General features: G+C 60.8%; 1 protein-coding gene across 5 annotated transcripts in view; it reads right to left on the bottom strand.

Annotated features, from left to right (window-relative positions):
• SBF1 (SET binding factor 1) overlaps window positions 1-9144 on the bottom strand; it is a 29032-nt gene extending 19888 nt beyond the window's left edge. For 2 of the 5 annotated variants that reach the window (XM_055254143.2, XM_055254145.2), the window contains exons 1-9: window positions 8892-9144; window positions 2474-2559; window positions 1893-2030; window positions 1639-1800; window positions 1445-1555; window positions 715-820; window positions 460-592; window positions 260-368; window positions 71-184 (exon numbers count right to left, since the gene is read on the bottom strand). In XM_055254143.2, the coding sequence (XP_055110118.2) occupies window positions 71-184; window positions 260-368; window positions 460-592; window positions 715-820; window positions 1445-1555; window positions 1639-1800; window positions 1893-2030; window positions 2474-2559; window positions 8892-8946 (1014 nt within the window). In that variant the 5' untranslated portion in view covers window positions 8947-9144. Of the gene's footprint in view, window positions 1-70; window positions 185-259; window positions 369-459; window positions 593-714; window positions 821-1084; window positions 1109-1444; window positions 1556-1638; window positions 1801-1892; window positions 2031-2473; window positions 2560-8891 lie in introns of all 5 variants that reach the window. The other 3 variants (XM_055254144.2, XM_055254146.2, XM_063622413.1) reach the window with 2 other exon arrangements.
• Window positions 9145-14350: the final 5206 nt, after the last annotated feature.

The following is a 14350-nucleotide window of genomic DNA, read 5'->3' as shown; positions in this document are numbered from 1 at the left end:
GCTCTAGGCTCCCTGTGCAGCCACATCCCAAAGGCCCCCAAGGCTCCCGCTTGCCCGTGGTGCCCCTCACCATGCTCAGCACACCGTGCGTCTGACTCTGCAGTGGCTCTGGCAAGGGTGGAATGTGCACACACTCAGGGATGGTGACTGTCCCTCCATCCAGATCAGCAATAATCACATCGAGCTGCGGACCAAGGGAGCCGGCAGTCAGGGACCTGCAGGCCTGAGCCGTGAAGTGGACACAACGCACAGCCCTTACCAGCTCCTGGGTCTCTGCCTGGAAGGCCGCGTTGACCCCAATGATGAAGGGTGTGGGTGTGCTGAGGACCTCCAGCAGCTGAGCCGGCAGGATGGGCACATAGGTGAAGCTGTGCAGGCCCCAGAGGACGCAGTGAGCCAGCGGACGCAGCTGGGCAAAGGGGCCAGGAGGAGGGGCTGGGAGGGCCGCGAGGGGGTCACCTGTATCTGAGAGGAAACAGCAGTGCCAGGAGGCCCCGACAGGCATCGGCGAGCCGCTGGTAGCTCCGGGACAGGAAGAGGACCTTGTGCTCCGTGAGGGCAGCACAAAACAAAGACAGCACGTTGGTGATGCCTAAGGGAAGAAGAGAAGCTTGGAGAGGACCCTGGGCCCCCACCCAGGCAGAGTGAGAACCCACATCCCTGACTACCAGCCCCCGAGGGGAAGCCATGCGGGGGTAGAACAGACAGGCTCACCCAGCTGGCGGAAGAGCAGGGCCACACTGCAGCGGCTGACGGGCAGCGAGTCGGCCAGTGGAGTCTGGATGACCTGCCGGTCACCAGCCCCCAAAGAGATCGTCCTCTGCAGAAAAAAAAGGATCGAGGCTCAGTAGCTTGACCAGAGCCAGCCCAGAGTCAGCCCAGAGCTCTGTGTCCCCAGGCAGACCCTGGTGGACTGACAGACCCGAGGTGGGACTGGCTGTGATGGGCAACATGGCAAGAGGGAAACGCCATGCCCTGCCTCTGTTGTCCCAAGCAGCTGCAGAGAAAACTCAGGACAGGAGTGGCTGCTTTTGACGGGGTAGGGATGGGGCCTAGGTGGGCGGAAGAAACAAAGAATCCATACCGCTCCTTCCTCAACAGAGTCCAGCTGCACAGGACAGACAGGCAGAAAGACACGGTTAGACACTCCAACACACCCAGGCACAGGGCAGGGAGCAGACAAACAAGCTGACATCAACATCCAGAGACAGGCACACACCATCAAAGGAGCGGACACAGAGGCTGAAGGACACAGGCCCAGAGTACAGGTGCGAGGGTCAGGTGAGCAGGCCAAGACTGTCGGGGGCAATGGTGGCACGAGGACGCAGGAGGGAGCATCCAAGGCCTCCAGCTGTGTGTGGCTCTGGCTGGGCTCCAAATACCTACCGGGGCCCCAGCAGGAGGGCCTGTGGCTGTGCAGACACCAGCTGCCCCCAAAACTTACCTGCGAGCCCCCAGCCAGGGGCACAGTGCACGTCAGCAGGTTCCCAATCACGTTCTCCAGGCACACATTCAGGCCCTCCACGTGGATGGCATAGATGAGGCCAAGGCTGTTCTGCAATGACCAGAGCGGGGAGTGGTGGGACAGCCGATGGAAGCACCCTCGTCCTGCCTCGCCGCCCCGGCTGCCGGCCTCACCCTGAACACCTCCGTGTGGTCGAGTCGTGACACCAGTACCAGCGTCTTCGGTGCAAACAGCTGGGCAGATGGGGCAGGTGCTGTGGGAGACAGGTGGGTCTGGCCTCCCTCATCCCCCTCTTCCTCCCTCTCTGTGGCATCCTCCGCGCGCGTCGTTTCCTGCTGGGGGTCAGGGGGAGACGGGGGCAGGGGAAGTTGGCCACGGCCCAAGGATGCAGCTTCATTCATGCTGTACCCAGAGGCCCCAAGCTGACCTGTGAAGGCTCCGCTGGCTCCCAGAAGGTCAAGCAGGCGCAGTAGTGGCGCTCAGAGTTGATGTCGGTGAGGACAGCAACAAAGAAGGTCGGTGGATTCCTCTCGGGACACAGCTGCCACCCGCTGGGCTGGCAAAACTGCAGGGAGGGCTCAGCAGTCAGCTCCTCCCCCTACACCTGTGGCAGGAACCAGCCCACCTGCCCCAGCATCTGCACCACCAGGCCTGGAGGCTTCAACACACACAGGCAGCTCCTTGCTTGGAGACCCTGGGGACACGTGGCCTCCTGGGCCTCAGTCTCTCCGGGTGAAAGGAGTAACAGTCTCTGACCTCCCCACCTGGGGCAAGGACCAGGAGATGGGAGAACAGTCCCCACCATCATGAGTGAGTGACAACATGACACAGTGACATGGGCACCGTGCAGCCCGCCGGCCACACCCCCCGACAGCAGCTCTGCTGTCTTGTCCCTAGCCCAGCAGGGAGCCGGGCACTGCGGAGGCCCCTCAGTCAGGGATGAGGGCAGGGCTGTGCCCACCTGCCCTCCCCACCTGCCAGCACCGTCTCAGCACACCCCCCACTCACCAGCTCGATGCCCTGGGGGAATGGGTTGTCCTCCCAGTCCTTCTCCGGGAAGCGCTGCAGAATCTGGCCCTGGCCTTCCCCACTCCCTGAGGACAAGAACAGGTGGTCAGGGCACCAGACCCGCCCCCCCACCCACCAGGAGGCTTGAGGATCCCAGGGTGGAAACATTCCCACCCACTGGGCCCTCATCTGGCACCAGATCAGCCTCAGCTCCCTAAAAATAGTTCCGTATGGAGAGTCTGCTGGACAGCTGCAGACCCCAGGGCCACCTGAGGGTAGAGAAGCCCCTGCCGCTACACCCCATTCCCCGATCCCACCCCAGAGACCTCCTTCAGCCTGACCAGCCCAGCTTCACACAGCACAGCAGCCCTCCATCGAAGGTCAGCATTTCGGGACTGTTCCACAGGCCCCCACAGCATCTGCCACCACCGCCAGGCCCCCACTTAGGCTCTCAGCTCCCCCAAGAGTGGGCATCCCCCAGAGCTCCCTGTCACCCACCAGCCCTGGGCCCAGCCGGGGGTGCGGAGGACTCAAACCTGCTGTCTGTGTGGGGTTCCAGAAGCCTCAGCCCCACAAGGCTACAGGACACCCCCTGTGCCCACAGCCCCAGACTCTTCCCTATCCCAGCTGCTTCAGAGACAGACAGGTCCCCAGTACAGGTCCCAGAAGATGGAGTTTGGCAGCTGCCTGTTAGAACACCAACCCCACAGCCAGCAGGACCTAGAGGGGCAGCAGCTAGACGGGAAGGATGGAGACTTAGTCCAGGACGACCACTGAAGGATGCCCAGACGGCTTCCTGAGCACTGGGACCCCAGAGCTCTCGGAGGAGAGTGGGACGGTGGTCGCACCCAGGCCTGCTCCCTGCCTCCAAATCTCCCTGTACATAGGCCATGGGATGGGTGCTGAGCGCAGCCTAAGCTCCCCTGGGCCAGGAGGAGGGCTTTCAGGGCAGGGAGAGCCAAGCGGCCTATGTCTCCCCATGAGACCCCTCCTCTCCTTGGGGCCCCAGAGCCCTCGAAGCCCCTTCTACTCTGCTGCCCCCACTACCACATCCAGGGTACTGTGTCCAGGCCCGGTGCACACTGGTGGAGAAAAGGTCCCTGCCTGTGGCTCACCCCTGGAGAGCCAAACCAGGAAGCCTGGTGGGGACCACAGTGGGACACTCAGGGTGTGGCTCCCACTGCAGGACGGCTCTGCAGGCCTCCCAGGGCTTGTGAAGGATGGAGCAGGTGCAGCAGGAAAGACAAAAGCCTCCCTGCCTTCTCCACACAACCCGCAGGTCCCCAGGGCCCATCCTCTGCTTGGACGGGCCTCAACACTGCCACCCACCTGGCGGAAGCAGCAGAGCCAGACGGGCAAGGGGGGGGGGTCATGCTCAACACAGAGCCCCTCGTGGACCCCCACCCTGGCCCCCAGGAGGCCACAGCCCCACATCCAGCATGCCTGGTCCTCCTGGGAACAGATGAGCAACCCTGGCAGCCCAATGGCACACACTCCACGGGTCCCCTACAGGCGGGGAGACCACCTGCCCTCCAGGGTTACAGAGGCAGAGCCAAGGAAGTCGGCAGTGGGCAGGTTGCTGCTAAGTGGGAGATGGTGGGGCGGTGAGGGGCCGATTCTGACTCACAAAACCTCAGCTTCCTGCTCCCCTCCCCCTCCCACCACTGATACCCTGCAGAGGACAGGCGGCAGACTGGTGGGGGCCCAGGTGTCTGTGGGTGCCACACCTACCTCCACACCCCCAAGCACAGCTCACTCAGGCGCAGGCCCTGAGCTGCGGCTCCTCCCCCACCCCGCCCACTCCCCCAAAGGCCTCCTTGTGCTTGGCCCCAAACCACCATCTGGGCCCAGCCCTGGCTGGCACCCAGGGCTCACCCAGTTCTTGCCACGAGGCAGCAGGCGGAGGAAGGAAGAGGGGTTTATGAACAGGGACAGCAGTCTCTGCACTGCAGCCTCCCCCAGGCCAGGCAGGGAAGGCAGCCTTCCCCAGGAGGATGGGCAGAGTGGCAGGTCGGCGTCTACCTTGACCCTCTCCACCCCACTAGTCTGGTGAAGCACCAACTCTCACTCAGCCTTAAGTCCTCTGCAGGGCTCTACCCTCCAAAGAGCCAGCCCTGAGCTCCACTCTCCTTGGGCTGGCCCAGTGGCCCAAGTGGGCCAGGCCAAGCAGGCATCTCTCCCTGAGCTCCTCTGTGCCATGACAGCCCCAGACTAGCCCTTCAGGTCTCAGCCCACAGAGCACCCCCTCCCCTGGGAAACTCTGCCCCAGCCTAGGGCCTACAGGGACCCTAGGACCGACCTCCCTCCACCACACCCCAGTGACTGCTAGTGCACCTGTTGGCTTGGCTGGGACGGACCACAGGCTAATTAGGGCTTGTAGAACACGTACAGTCGGCTACACAACCATCTTCCCCACACCCAACGCACTCACACCCCACAAGCAAACAGGTTCCTCCGTCGGAAGTACAGGGCGCCTTCCAGAGCCCCAGAGAATGACGGAACACAGCTGGCCCCTGGAAAGGCGGGCCATGGAGGGTCCTGCAGCCCTCGGCTGTGAGCAGCTCCCCTCCTCACCCTTCTGAGGTCCCAGCCTACACCTCAGCTCTGTGCTGTCCAGGGCCAGGCCACATCGTGGCCTCCAGGGGGATGTGGGGGGTTTTGCCATGTCTTCCCAGGGTCCCCCACCCACTTGAGCCCTATTGCACAGGAGTGACCTCCAGCAGTTGAGCTCCTTGCCCACCAGAGTGCTGCCTTTACCTCAGAAAACACAGGAGGGAGGGTGCCCTCTCCACTCCTCCCCTTAGCAACAGGACGAATCCAAACAGTGTGCTGTGTGGCACAGGGCACCAAGGTTTCCTCGCCACCTCCACTTTTGAACATGGGGCTGAGGGGGCCACCCAAGGACAATATTGGGGCTCCTGTCCTGAAAGCTCCTCAAAAAGCACTTCTTCCTGCACCAATGTCCCTGCGGCCAGCCCCACGTAGACTGCAGGCCTGAAAGGCGGGCGGGCAGGCAGGCGAACACAGACCTCGCGTTCTGTCATCTGCTGGCAGCACCCCATCACCAGTGCCAGGCTCTGACGCCTGGAGGGCTGGCCCAGGCCAGTGTGTGCTGTGGGGAGGCAAAGAAGGATAGCAGCCTCTCCTGTTCCCCCATCACACTCCCCTCCGTGCACGAAGACCAGCCCTGGCCAGCTCTGCTGCTTGTGGGGAACCCAGCTATAGGAAAAGAAAAGAAAAGGAAGGAAGGACAGCACCTTTCTGCTACACCACCCACCCAACCCCAACATGCACATGGCTCCCTCGGCCGCAGCAGCAGGCCATGTGCAGGGCCCCTACTGCTTCCTCAGTCATCCCCCCAACCTCCCCTGCCCATCAGACCTGAGCAGTTCTGACCCAAGGCCTTGGACCCCCTCTGGCTCCCAGGGTGGAGGCTGGGAGGCAGTTGAGGCCATCCCAAACAGCCCCAACCCGATCCAGAGGGAGGGCAGGAACGTGGGTGGGGACAGTAGATGGGGCTCAAGAATGCAGCCAGCTCATCACAGTCAGGATGAGAGGCGAGGCCATGGGGTAAAAGGTCTTTTTCTCAGATGCAAGGGGTCCAGCCCCTCCTCCCAGGCAGATGCACACTTGGCTGCTGGAGCTGGAAGGCCGATGGCCAGGTCAGGGCCAGATCAAATGTGTCTCCTGCCCCTAGAGACACCTCAGCACTGGCCATGCTGTGATCAGGGCCCTTCTGGGCCAAGAGCCGGGCAGAGGCAGTCTGTCTAGTCCTGATGCCGGCCCCGGGGCACAGAAGGTGATCCCTGACTCATCAGGTGAGGGGCCTGCAGATGGGCCAGTGCCGGCCACCATCACTCTCTGAGGTGAAAGGGTCACGGCCAGCACAGGCATTTACCTTCTCAGGGCCCCTCCCCACCTTTCCTGAGAGGTTTCCAGCTGGTAACCGCTAGCAACTGGGATGCTGCCTCAGGCAGGACTCATGCACCCTTAGCACCCTGGTGCTACACCCAGCAGCTCCAGACAGGATGTCCAGACCCAGGCCAAGACAAGCTATCTGCCACTCCTAATCCCCAGCCCAAGAGACCCTGCATCCCGCCCTGAAGTCCTAGCCTGACAGAACAGAGGGGGTCCTCTACCTGCTCAGAAGTGCCTGTTGTGTCTGTGCCTAGAGGGTCCACACACCTGCTGCTCAGTCACTAGTGAAAGACACTCATCATTTCCAGGGGCCTCCTGTGTGCTACTGCTTCACGTGCATGCATTCACTGCATCCTCACGGCAGCCTGGGAGGTTAACATGACTCACTCCATCCCCAGATGAGGAAACTGAGGCACAGAGAGCCAAACAACTGGCTTGAAGTCACAAGGCTATCAAGGGGCAAAGCAGAGACAACTGACCCCCACGCCACGCTCCTCTGCTTCTTCCCCCCTCCCACCTGCCCTGGCACCTGGCTCTGCCCTCAGCCCATGACCAGGGTCCCAGTCTGTAGCCTTGTTCCCCTCAAGAATGAACAAGTCCTTCTAAGAGGTGCCTGGGGCTGCAAGGCCAGCAAGCAGCTGACCAGCTCAACCCCAGAAGGTAGTGGGTACAGGGCTCCACGGTCCTCCAACCCTACTGCAGTGGACCATTTATCACTCCTTCCTGCCACTTAGGGGAAGGGGGGTACCTCGGGCTCCAGCCTTCTACCCTGTCCTGCGCAAAGGACACACACAAACAGGTGCCTGCACTACGTGTGGCTCCAGCAGTGAGCACACACGTCACAGCCAGCTTGCTGTGGAGCCCACTCTGCCTCTTCTCTCTGCCTACCTTCAACTCCTCACCCCACGGCCACCACGCCTCCCACCTGGCCTTTGCCTGTAGTCTCTACCAAACCAAACCCTCTCCACACTGCCCTCAGGATCCTCAGGGTCATTATCAACTGCTCCTGTAGCCCCCGCCCTGGCCCCCCCAGCCCAAGGCCCCTCACGCCAAGGCAGCCCTCAGCCAGTCTTGCTTCCCTGGATCCTCAGGCACCCTCTGCCCCAGGTGGCACGGCCTCCTCCATGCCCCTCACAGGTTCCTCGGTGCAGACAGCTCCCTCTGTGGGTCAAGACAACACTGACAGCCAGCCTGCACACAGTGGGGATGACTGTGTGGTCCTAGCAAGCAAGAACTTCCTCTCTAAAGAAAAAGACAGATGCTCATGGCTGACAGTACCATAAGACACACACTTGGATAGACGTTAGCAGAGAGGAGTGTGTGCTGAGTAAGAGGGCACTCAGGAGAGGCTGGAGACAAAGAAGATGCTAAAGAGGCTTCAGGAAGTGTTGGGGGGGGGGGGCGGTCCAGCAGAAGAAACACAAAGAAGAGAGAAGTCCAGGTCCTTGGTGGGGACAGTGACAGCTGGACTGACAAAAAACACGGTAACTGGGAAGACAAGCTCAATCCCACCTCCAGGCTCAAGATCCAGCCCCTGCCTGACCACACTGCCCGTCTGCAGCTGGGATCTGACAACCTGGGTGCCAGTCCCAGCCTCTCTGAGCCGGCTCAGGCCAGGCAGTCAACCTATCCGCGCCTGACTTCTCTACAGATGGGGGCAACAGCAAGGCAACCCCGGTGGGCTGCTGGGAGGAAGAGGTGAGATAATGCACACAAAGGGCTGTGCGGGGCCTGGCACACCAAGCACGCGCGCCAACGCCGCTGTCTCCAGGCTGTTGCTGATGTCATCGTCAGGCTCCGTTTTCTCCTACCTCCTGGGCTGAAGGGTTCTCAGACACGGGCGCTGACCCCAGACACAGACCTCCTGGGCATGGACACAGATCGCCACGCTGATCCCCCACCCAGGGCTTGGCGTGCAGGGCCTGGACCGTCAGGCGAGTCGCCAGGAATGCTCTTCTCTCTACTCTCGACGCTTCCTCCTCAAATCCTCCCAGTTTCAAGTCAAACACCGCTTCTCCATGCATCAACCCCGAACTCCACCCCGTTTGCACCCCGCCAAGACCGCCGGGGGCTTCAGACGCAGCACCAAGGTCAGAGGCGGGCTGGCGAGCCGCGGGTCCGCGCCCCTGGAGCCACAGCCGCCGGCAGCCGGCCAAGGGGAGAGCCCGTCCCACCCCAAGGAGGCCGGGCAGGCCGGGCCCAGGCTTCTCTCCCTGCCGCCACCAGGCCCGCGCGGCCACGCCGCCCCCAGCGGACGCCCATTCTCCCCGCGTGCTGTCCGGTCGGCCCCGGCCTTCAGCCCCGGCCCTCAGTCCTCGGCCCCCTGACCCGGGCCCTCGGCGCCCAGCCCCCCGGTCCTCAGCCCTCAGCGCCCGGCCCTCAGTCCTCGGCCTCCCGACCCGGCCCCCAGCCCCCGGCCCTCGGCCCCCAGCCCCCGGCCCCCGGCCCTCAACACTCGACCCTCGGCTCCCGGCCCTCAGCGCTTGGCCTCGGCACTCACCGCGCGGGTGCGGCCCGAACGCCACCAGCACGAAGTAGTCCGCCAGCCGCGCCATGGCGAGGGACGCGGGGCGGCCCGAGGGGCGCGGACGGGCTCCGCGGCTCGGGAACTCGAGGGCGGCGCGCTCATGGCCCGGCCCCGGCCCTGGACCGCGCACCCCGGACACCCCTGGTTCGCTCCGCGGCGGCGGCGGCGGCGGCGGCGGCGACCGCCCGGGCTCCCGCCGCCATCTTCCCAGCCAGCCGGCCCGCCCGGGCGCGCCGTGCGCCTGCGCACTGTTGTCCCGCCCTGAGAGGGCGGGGCCAGCAACCGCGCGTCTCCATTGGTCCAGCGGGTGGGAGGGCGGCTCCCGAGAGCGGCGCCCCGCCCATCGCTGCTCACTCTGGGGCCCGGGCACCGCCCCTCGGGCCGGGCACCTGGACTGCGGCTCCGACGGGTCTGACGCCCTGACCCGGGTCGGCTGTGGTGTCGGCGGGAGGCACGGGCCAGGACCACAGCTGCTCTCGCCGTTGGGACTCCCCGCATAGGGGCCCGAACCCCTGGGCCGTCCCAGTCTGGGGATCGGGTCCCCAGACTCCTCGTCCCCCCGCCTCGCTGTCCAGCTGGAGAAAGGCGGGAGAAGCCTGGGCTCTGCCCACCGGGCCCCCCAAACTAGAAGTCAGAGGAGGCGCAGGGCCATCACCTCAGGGGCTGCCAGCCTGGCGATGGGGAACGGAGAGAGAATTCAGGCCCTGCCCTTGGGGTCCCAGGCTGAAGAGCCCCGATCTAGACCAAGTGAGACATTTAACACATTAGCTTAAAAACGGCACGCTCAAGTCCCCCTGTAAAGACCAAGTGTTCTAAGCGTGTGAGGCACATGAGGCAGGGGGCTCTGGAAAAGCTGCATCTCCCAGGATCCCTGACAGTGCCCACCCCTCTCAAGGGCAAGGTTGGCCAGGGCCGCCCCTGAAGTGGCTCAGGGATGAGCATAAGCCCAGAGCAGAACATGCTGGGAGAGAAGGTGCAGGAGCCAGCCTGGTGCAGCAGGGAAACCCCGCTGAGCACAGCAGGCCAAGGTCTGTTTTTTGTTATGTTTTGTTTTGTTTTTGAGGCAGAGTCTCAATCCGTCACCCAGGCTGAAGTGCAGTGACACGATCTCGGCTCACTGGAACGTCGGTCTCCTGGGTTCAAGCGATTCTCCCACTCAGCTTCCCGCGTAGCTGGGATTACAGGTGTGCACCACCACGCCTGGCTAATTTTTGTATTTTAGTAGAGACGGGGTTTCACCATGTTGGCCAGGCTGGTCTCGAACTCCTGACCTCAGGCCAACCACCCACCACGGTGTCCCAAAGTGCTGGGATTACAGGCATCAGCCACCGCCCCCAGCCTGAAGGTCTGTTTTTTGTGTTTTGTTTGTTTTTGTTTGTTTGTTTTGAGACAGAGTCTTGTTCTGTTGCCCAGGCTGGAGTGCAGTGGCGTGATCTCGGCTCACTGCAACCTCTGCCTCCCAGGTTCACACCATTCTCCTGCCTCAGCCTCCCGAGTAGCTGGGACTACAGGCACCTGCCACCACGCCCGGCTAATTTTTTGTGTTTTTAGTAGCGACGGGGTTTCACCGTGTTAGCCAGGATGGTCTCCATCTGATCCACCTATCTCAGCCTCCCAAAGTGCTGGCATTACAGGTGTGAGCCACCGTGCCTGGCCCTGAAGGTCTGTTTTTAAATGAGTTTGGCTGCTGCAAGAACTTGGCCGGGCATGGTGGCTCACACCTGTAATCCCAGCACTTTGGGAGGCCGAGGCGGGCGGATCACGAGGTCAGGAGATCGAGACCATCCTGGCTAACATGGTGAAACCCTGTCTCTACTAAAAATACAAAAAAAAAATTAGCTGGGCGTGGTGGTAGGCACCTGTATTCCCAGCTACTCGGGAGGCTGAGGCAGGAGAATGGTGTGAACCCGGGAGGCGGAGTTTGCAGTGGGCCGAAACCGTGCCACTGCACTCCAGCCTGGTCAACAGAGCGAGACTCCGTCTCAAAAAAAAAAAAAAAAAAAAAAGAATTGGCCAAATGACTGGCATCCAGGCTCCATCCATGGACAGGAGCCAGCCCAAGAGAATGAATGGAATCAAACTGAGAGACCCTACCAGGGTCCCCTCCCTGCCCTCAGGCACAGGCCACACTACACCTGTTCTCTCCCACTGTTGGTTTTCACAGGTTGAGAAATCATCTTTTTAAAATTTATTTTGTAGAGACAGGGTCTTGATATGTTGCCTAGGCTTGTCTTGAACTCCTGTCCTCAAATGATCCTCCTGCATCTGCCTCAAAAAGTGTTGGGATTACAGGTGTGAGAAACTGTGCCCTGCCAGAAAGCCTCCTTTTCGCCCCAGCTGGCTTAAGTTGGTTTCTGTCACTTGCACCCAAAAAGGTCCTCAGCACCTCATTACCACACCACCGAGCTTGTGTGCAGGCTGGCAGTGTCCCGGGGCAAGTCTGGGCTAGTGCTTGAGCCCAAGGCTGGCTCTCTTCGGAGAGACTCTAGGGACCCTGCACCGCACTCTCCACTCTCTCTGAGACTCTGAGGACCCTGTGTGGCACTCTCTCCACTGTCATGCTTCCACCAGGCCCTTGGGAACAAACATCCACAGCGGCTCAGTGTCTCAGATGGTGGACGCCCCTCCTTACTGCCCAGCCTGCTCATTTCTGGTCAGCTGTCTTGCAGTCTGCACTCTCCTCGAACCTCTCACCCCACTTCCAGTGTCTCTGAGATGATTGGCTGCTCCTCACAGAGCAAATAGAAGCTATCAGGTGGGAGCACCAAGCCCCCGTCTTACACCCCTCACACCACCCCTCCCTCCATTACCACAAGGCTCTGCCCCCCTGCCCACTCCTCATCTCAGGCCATCATTCACTGTCAGTGCCCGCCGCCAAACTCCATCCTTCTCTGTCTATGGATTCCTTGCGATCAGAGTCAAACTTACCTCTGCCATCATAAAACACTCAAACAAAACCCCCCAAAGGCCGGGCGTGGTGGCTCACGCCTGTAAATCCCAGCACTTTGGGAGGCCAAGGCGGGTGCATCACTTGGCATCAGGAGTTTGAGACCAACCTGGACAACATGGTGAAACCCCGTCTCTAGTAAAAATACAAAAATTAGCCGGGCATGGTGGCGCGTGCCTGTAATCCCAGCTACTCGGGAGGCTGAGGCAGGAGAGTTGCTTGAACCTGGGAGGCGGAGGTTGCAGTGAGCCGTGATCGTGCCACTGCACTCCAGCCTGGGCGACAGAGCGCAACTCCGTCTCAAAAAAAAAAAAAAAAAAAAAAAAAAAGGAAAAAACCCAAGATGCTCTTTGTCCAGCCAGTTGCCACCCTAGATTTTTGCTTCTCACAAGCATTCCCCAATGCCACCGCCCCCTCCTATGGCCCAGCTCTCGCACATTTGGAAACTCATGTCTCCTCTTCACCTGTGTCCATCATAAGCGGTGCTGGGGCAGCCCCGTCGCTCCCCAGAAACAGCTCCTCCAACTAAGAATGGACTCACATGCAACAAGCACCAGGGACCCTGGGAATCACAGAGGGGGCCTCCTCTCTGGTGGGTGGGACAGGTGCAGAAGCAGCCAGGCTGATGCCTGAGGGCAGAGGATACACCCTCCCCCAAGGCTGGGGGGAGGCAGGACGGTGGCTCACAGGGGCAGCAACTGGCCTGTCATCCCAGGGTCTGAAATGCAGCCCCTCACTGGGGCTGTCCTCCACCTGTCCCAGATTAAAAGCCTTGCGAGAGCCAGGCGCGGTGGCTCACACCTGTAATCCCAGCACTCTGGGAAGCCGAGGCAGACAGATCCTGAGGTAATGAGATCAAGACCATCCTGGCTAACACGGTGAAACCCCATCTCTACTAAAAATACAGAAAAATTAGCCCGGCGTGGTGGCGGGCGCCTGTAGTCCCAGCTACTCGGGAGGCTGAGGCAGGAGAATGGCGTGAACCCAGGAGGCGGAGCTTGCAGTGAGTGAGTCAAGATCACACCACTGCACTCCAGCCTGGGCGACAGAGGGAGACTCCGTCTCAAAAAAAAAAAAAAAAAAAGCCTCGTGAGGGCAGGGAATTTTCAGTGGTTTTTCTTTATTGGTGGGGCGAATGATTTGATTGCACTTGTATTTTGAAAGGACAGAACTGGTGTCAGTGTGGAAGGCTGAGTGGGGAGGCAGCAGAAGAAGCTGCAGCAGCAGACTTGGGAACCTGGGGGATCCTCTGCTCAGGCCCTTCCCTACCTGCCCCTCCAGAGCTGGCGCTGGGCTCTGTCCTTGGCCAGCCTCTCCGCATTCTCTGTAGACGAGGCTTACCATATCCTCCATGCCCGTGCCATCCCTGAAACCCCAAAACTGTTCTTGACCTGCCTTCTCTTCAGTCCCATGCCTGCCAGGCTGGGGAGCGACCAGATCCCTCTCCCTGGACAACCCCCAGGCAGCTCGGCCTCAGCATGTCCAGGCCCCGATCTCTTCCCACCCCCTCAGCAGCTGCCACATCAGCAAACAGAAGGGCTTCGCCGGGAACTGTGAGCCCCTCATTTACCATCTTGCCCTGCTAAATTTCTCCCACCCATCCACTCTGTCCCCTCAAGCCCTTTCTGCCTGCCTCCCCAGCACCTGCCTTCTTGGCTGCCACTCCACCTTTCAACATAAATGTGACAGTTGGCCGGGCTTGGTGGCTCACACCTGTAATCCCAGAAGTTTGGGAGGCAGAGGTGGGTGGATTGCTTGAGGTCAAGACCTCAAGACCAGCCTGGCCAGCATGGTGAAACCCCGTCTCTACTAAAAATACAAAAATTAGCCAGGTGTGGTGGCAGGCGCCTGTAATTCCAGCTACTTGGGAGGCCGAGGCAGGAGAATTACTTGAACCTGGGAGGCGGAGGTCGCAGTGAGCCAAGATCATGCCACTGCACTCCAGCCTGGGCAACAGAGTGAGATTCCATCTCAAAAAAAAAAAAAAAAAAAAAAAACACTGGGTGCAGTGGCTGACACCAGTAATCACAGCACTTTGGGAGGCCAAGGTGGGTGGGTCACCTAAGGTCAGGAATTCGAGACCAGCCTGGCCAACATGGTGAACCCCCGTCTCAAATACAAAAATTATCTGGACGTGGTGGCAGGCACTTGTAAGTCCAGTTACTTGGGAGGCTGAGGCAGGAGAATCGCTTGAACCTGAGAGGCGGAGTTTGCAGTGAGCTGAGATCACGCCACTGCACTCCAGCCTGGGTGACAGAGTGGGACGCCATCTCAAAAAAAAAAAAAACCCTTATAAATGTGACACTCCCTGCCCCGCAACTGGTCAAAATAAGTAAATAATACCTGCAGGGCATCCCTGCCCTCCCAGAACGGCCTGTGGGGTGCGTGCTCGGCACTCCTCAACTTATTCATCCAGCAAATATTGACTGTGCTCCCATGGTGTGTCAGCAGGAGGGTTACGGGGTGATCGCAGGGGTTGAGGAGA

The sequence above is a fragment of the Symphalangus syndactylus genome, chromosome 18 (assembly GCF_028878055.3).
Source record: "Symphalangus syndactylus isolate Jambi chromosome 18, NHGRI_mSymSyn1-v2.1_pri, whole genome shotgun sequence".
NCBI classification, from domain to species: domain Eukaryota; kingdom Metazoa; phylum Chordata; class Mammalia; order Primates; family Hylobatidae; genus Symphalangus; species Symphalangus syndactylus.
Note: the sequence above shows the minus strand (reverse complement) of the source record. Positions and strands in the feature narration are given on the sequence as shown.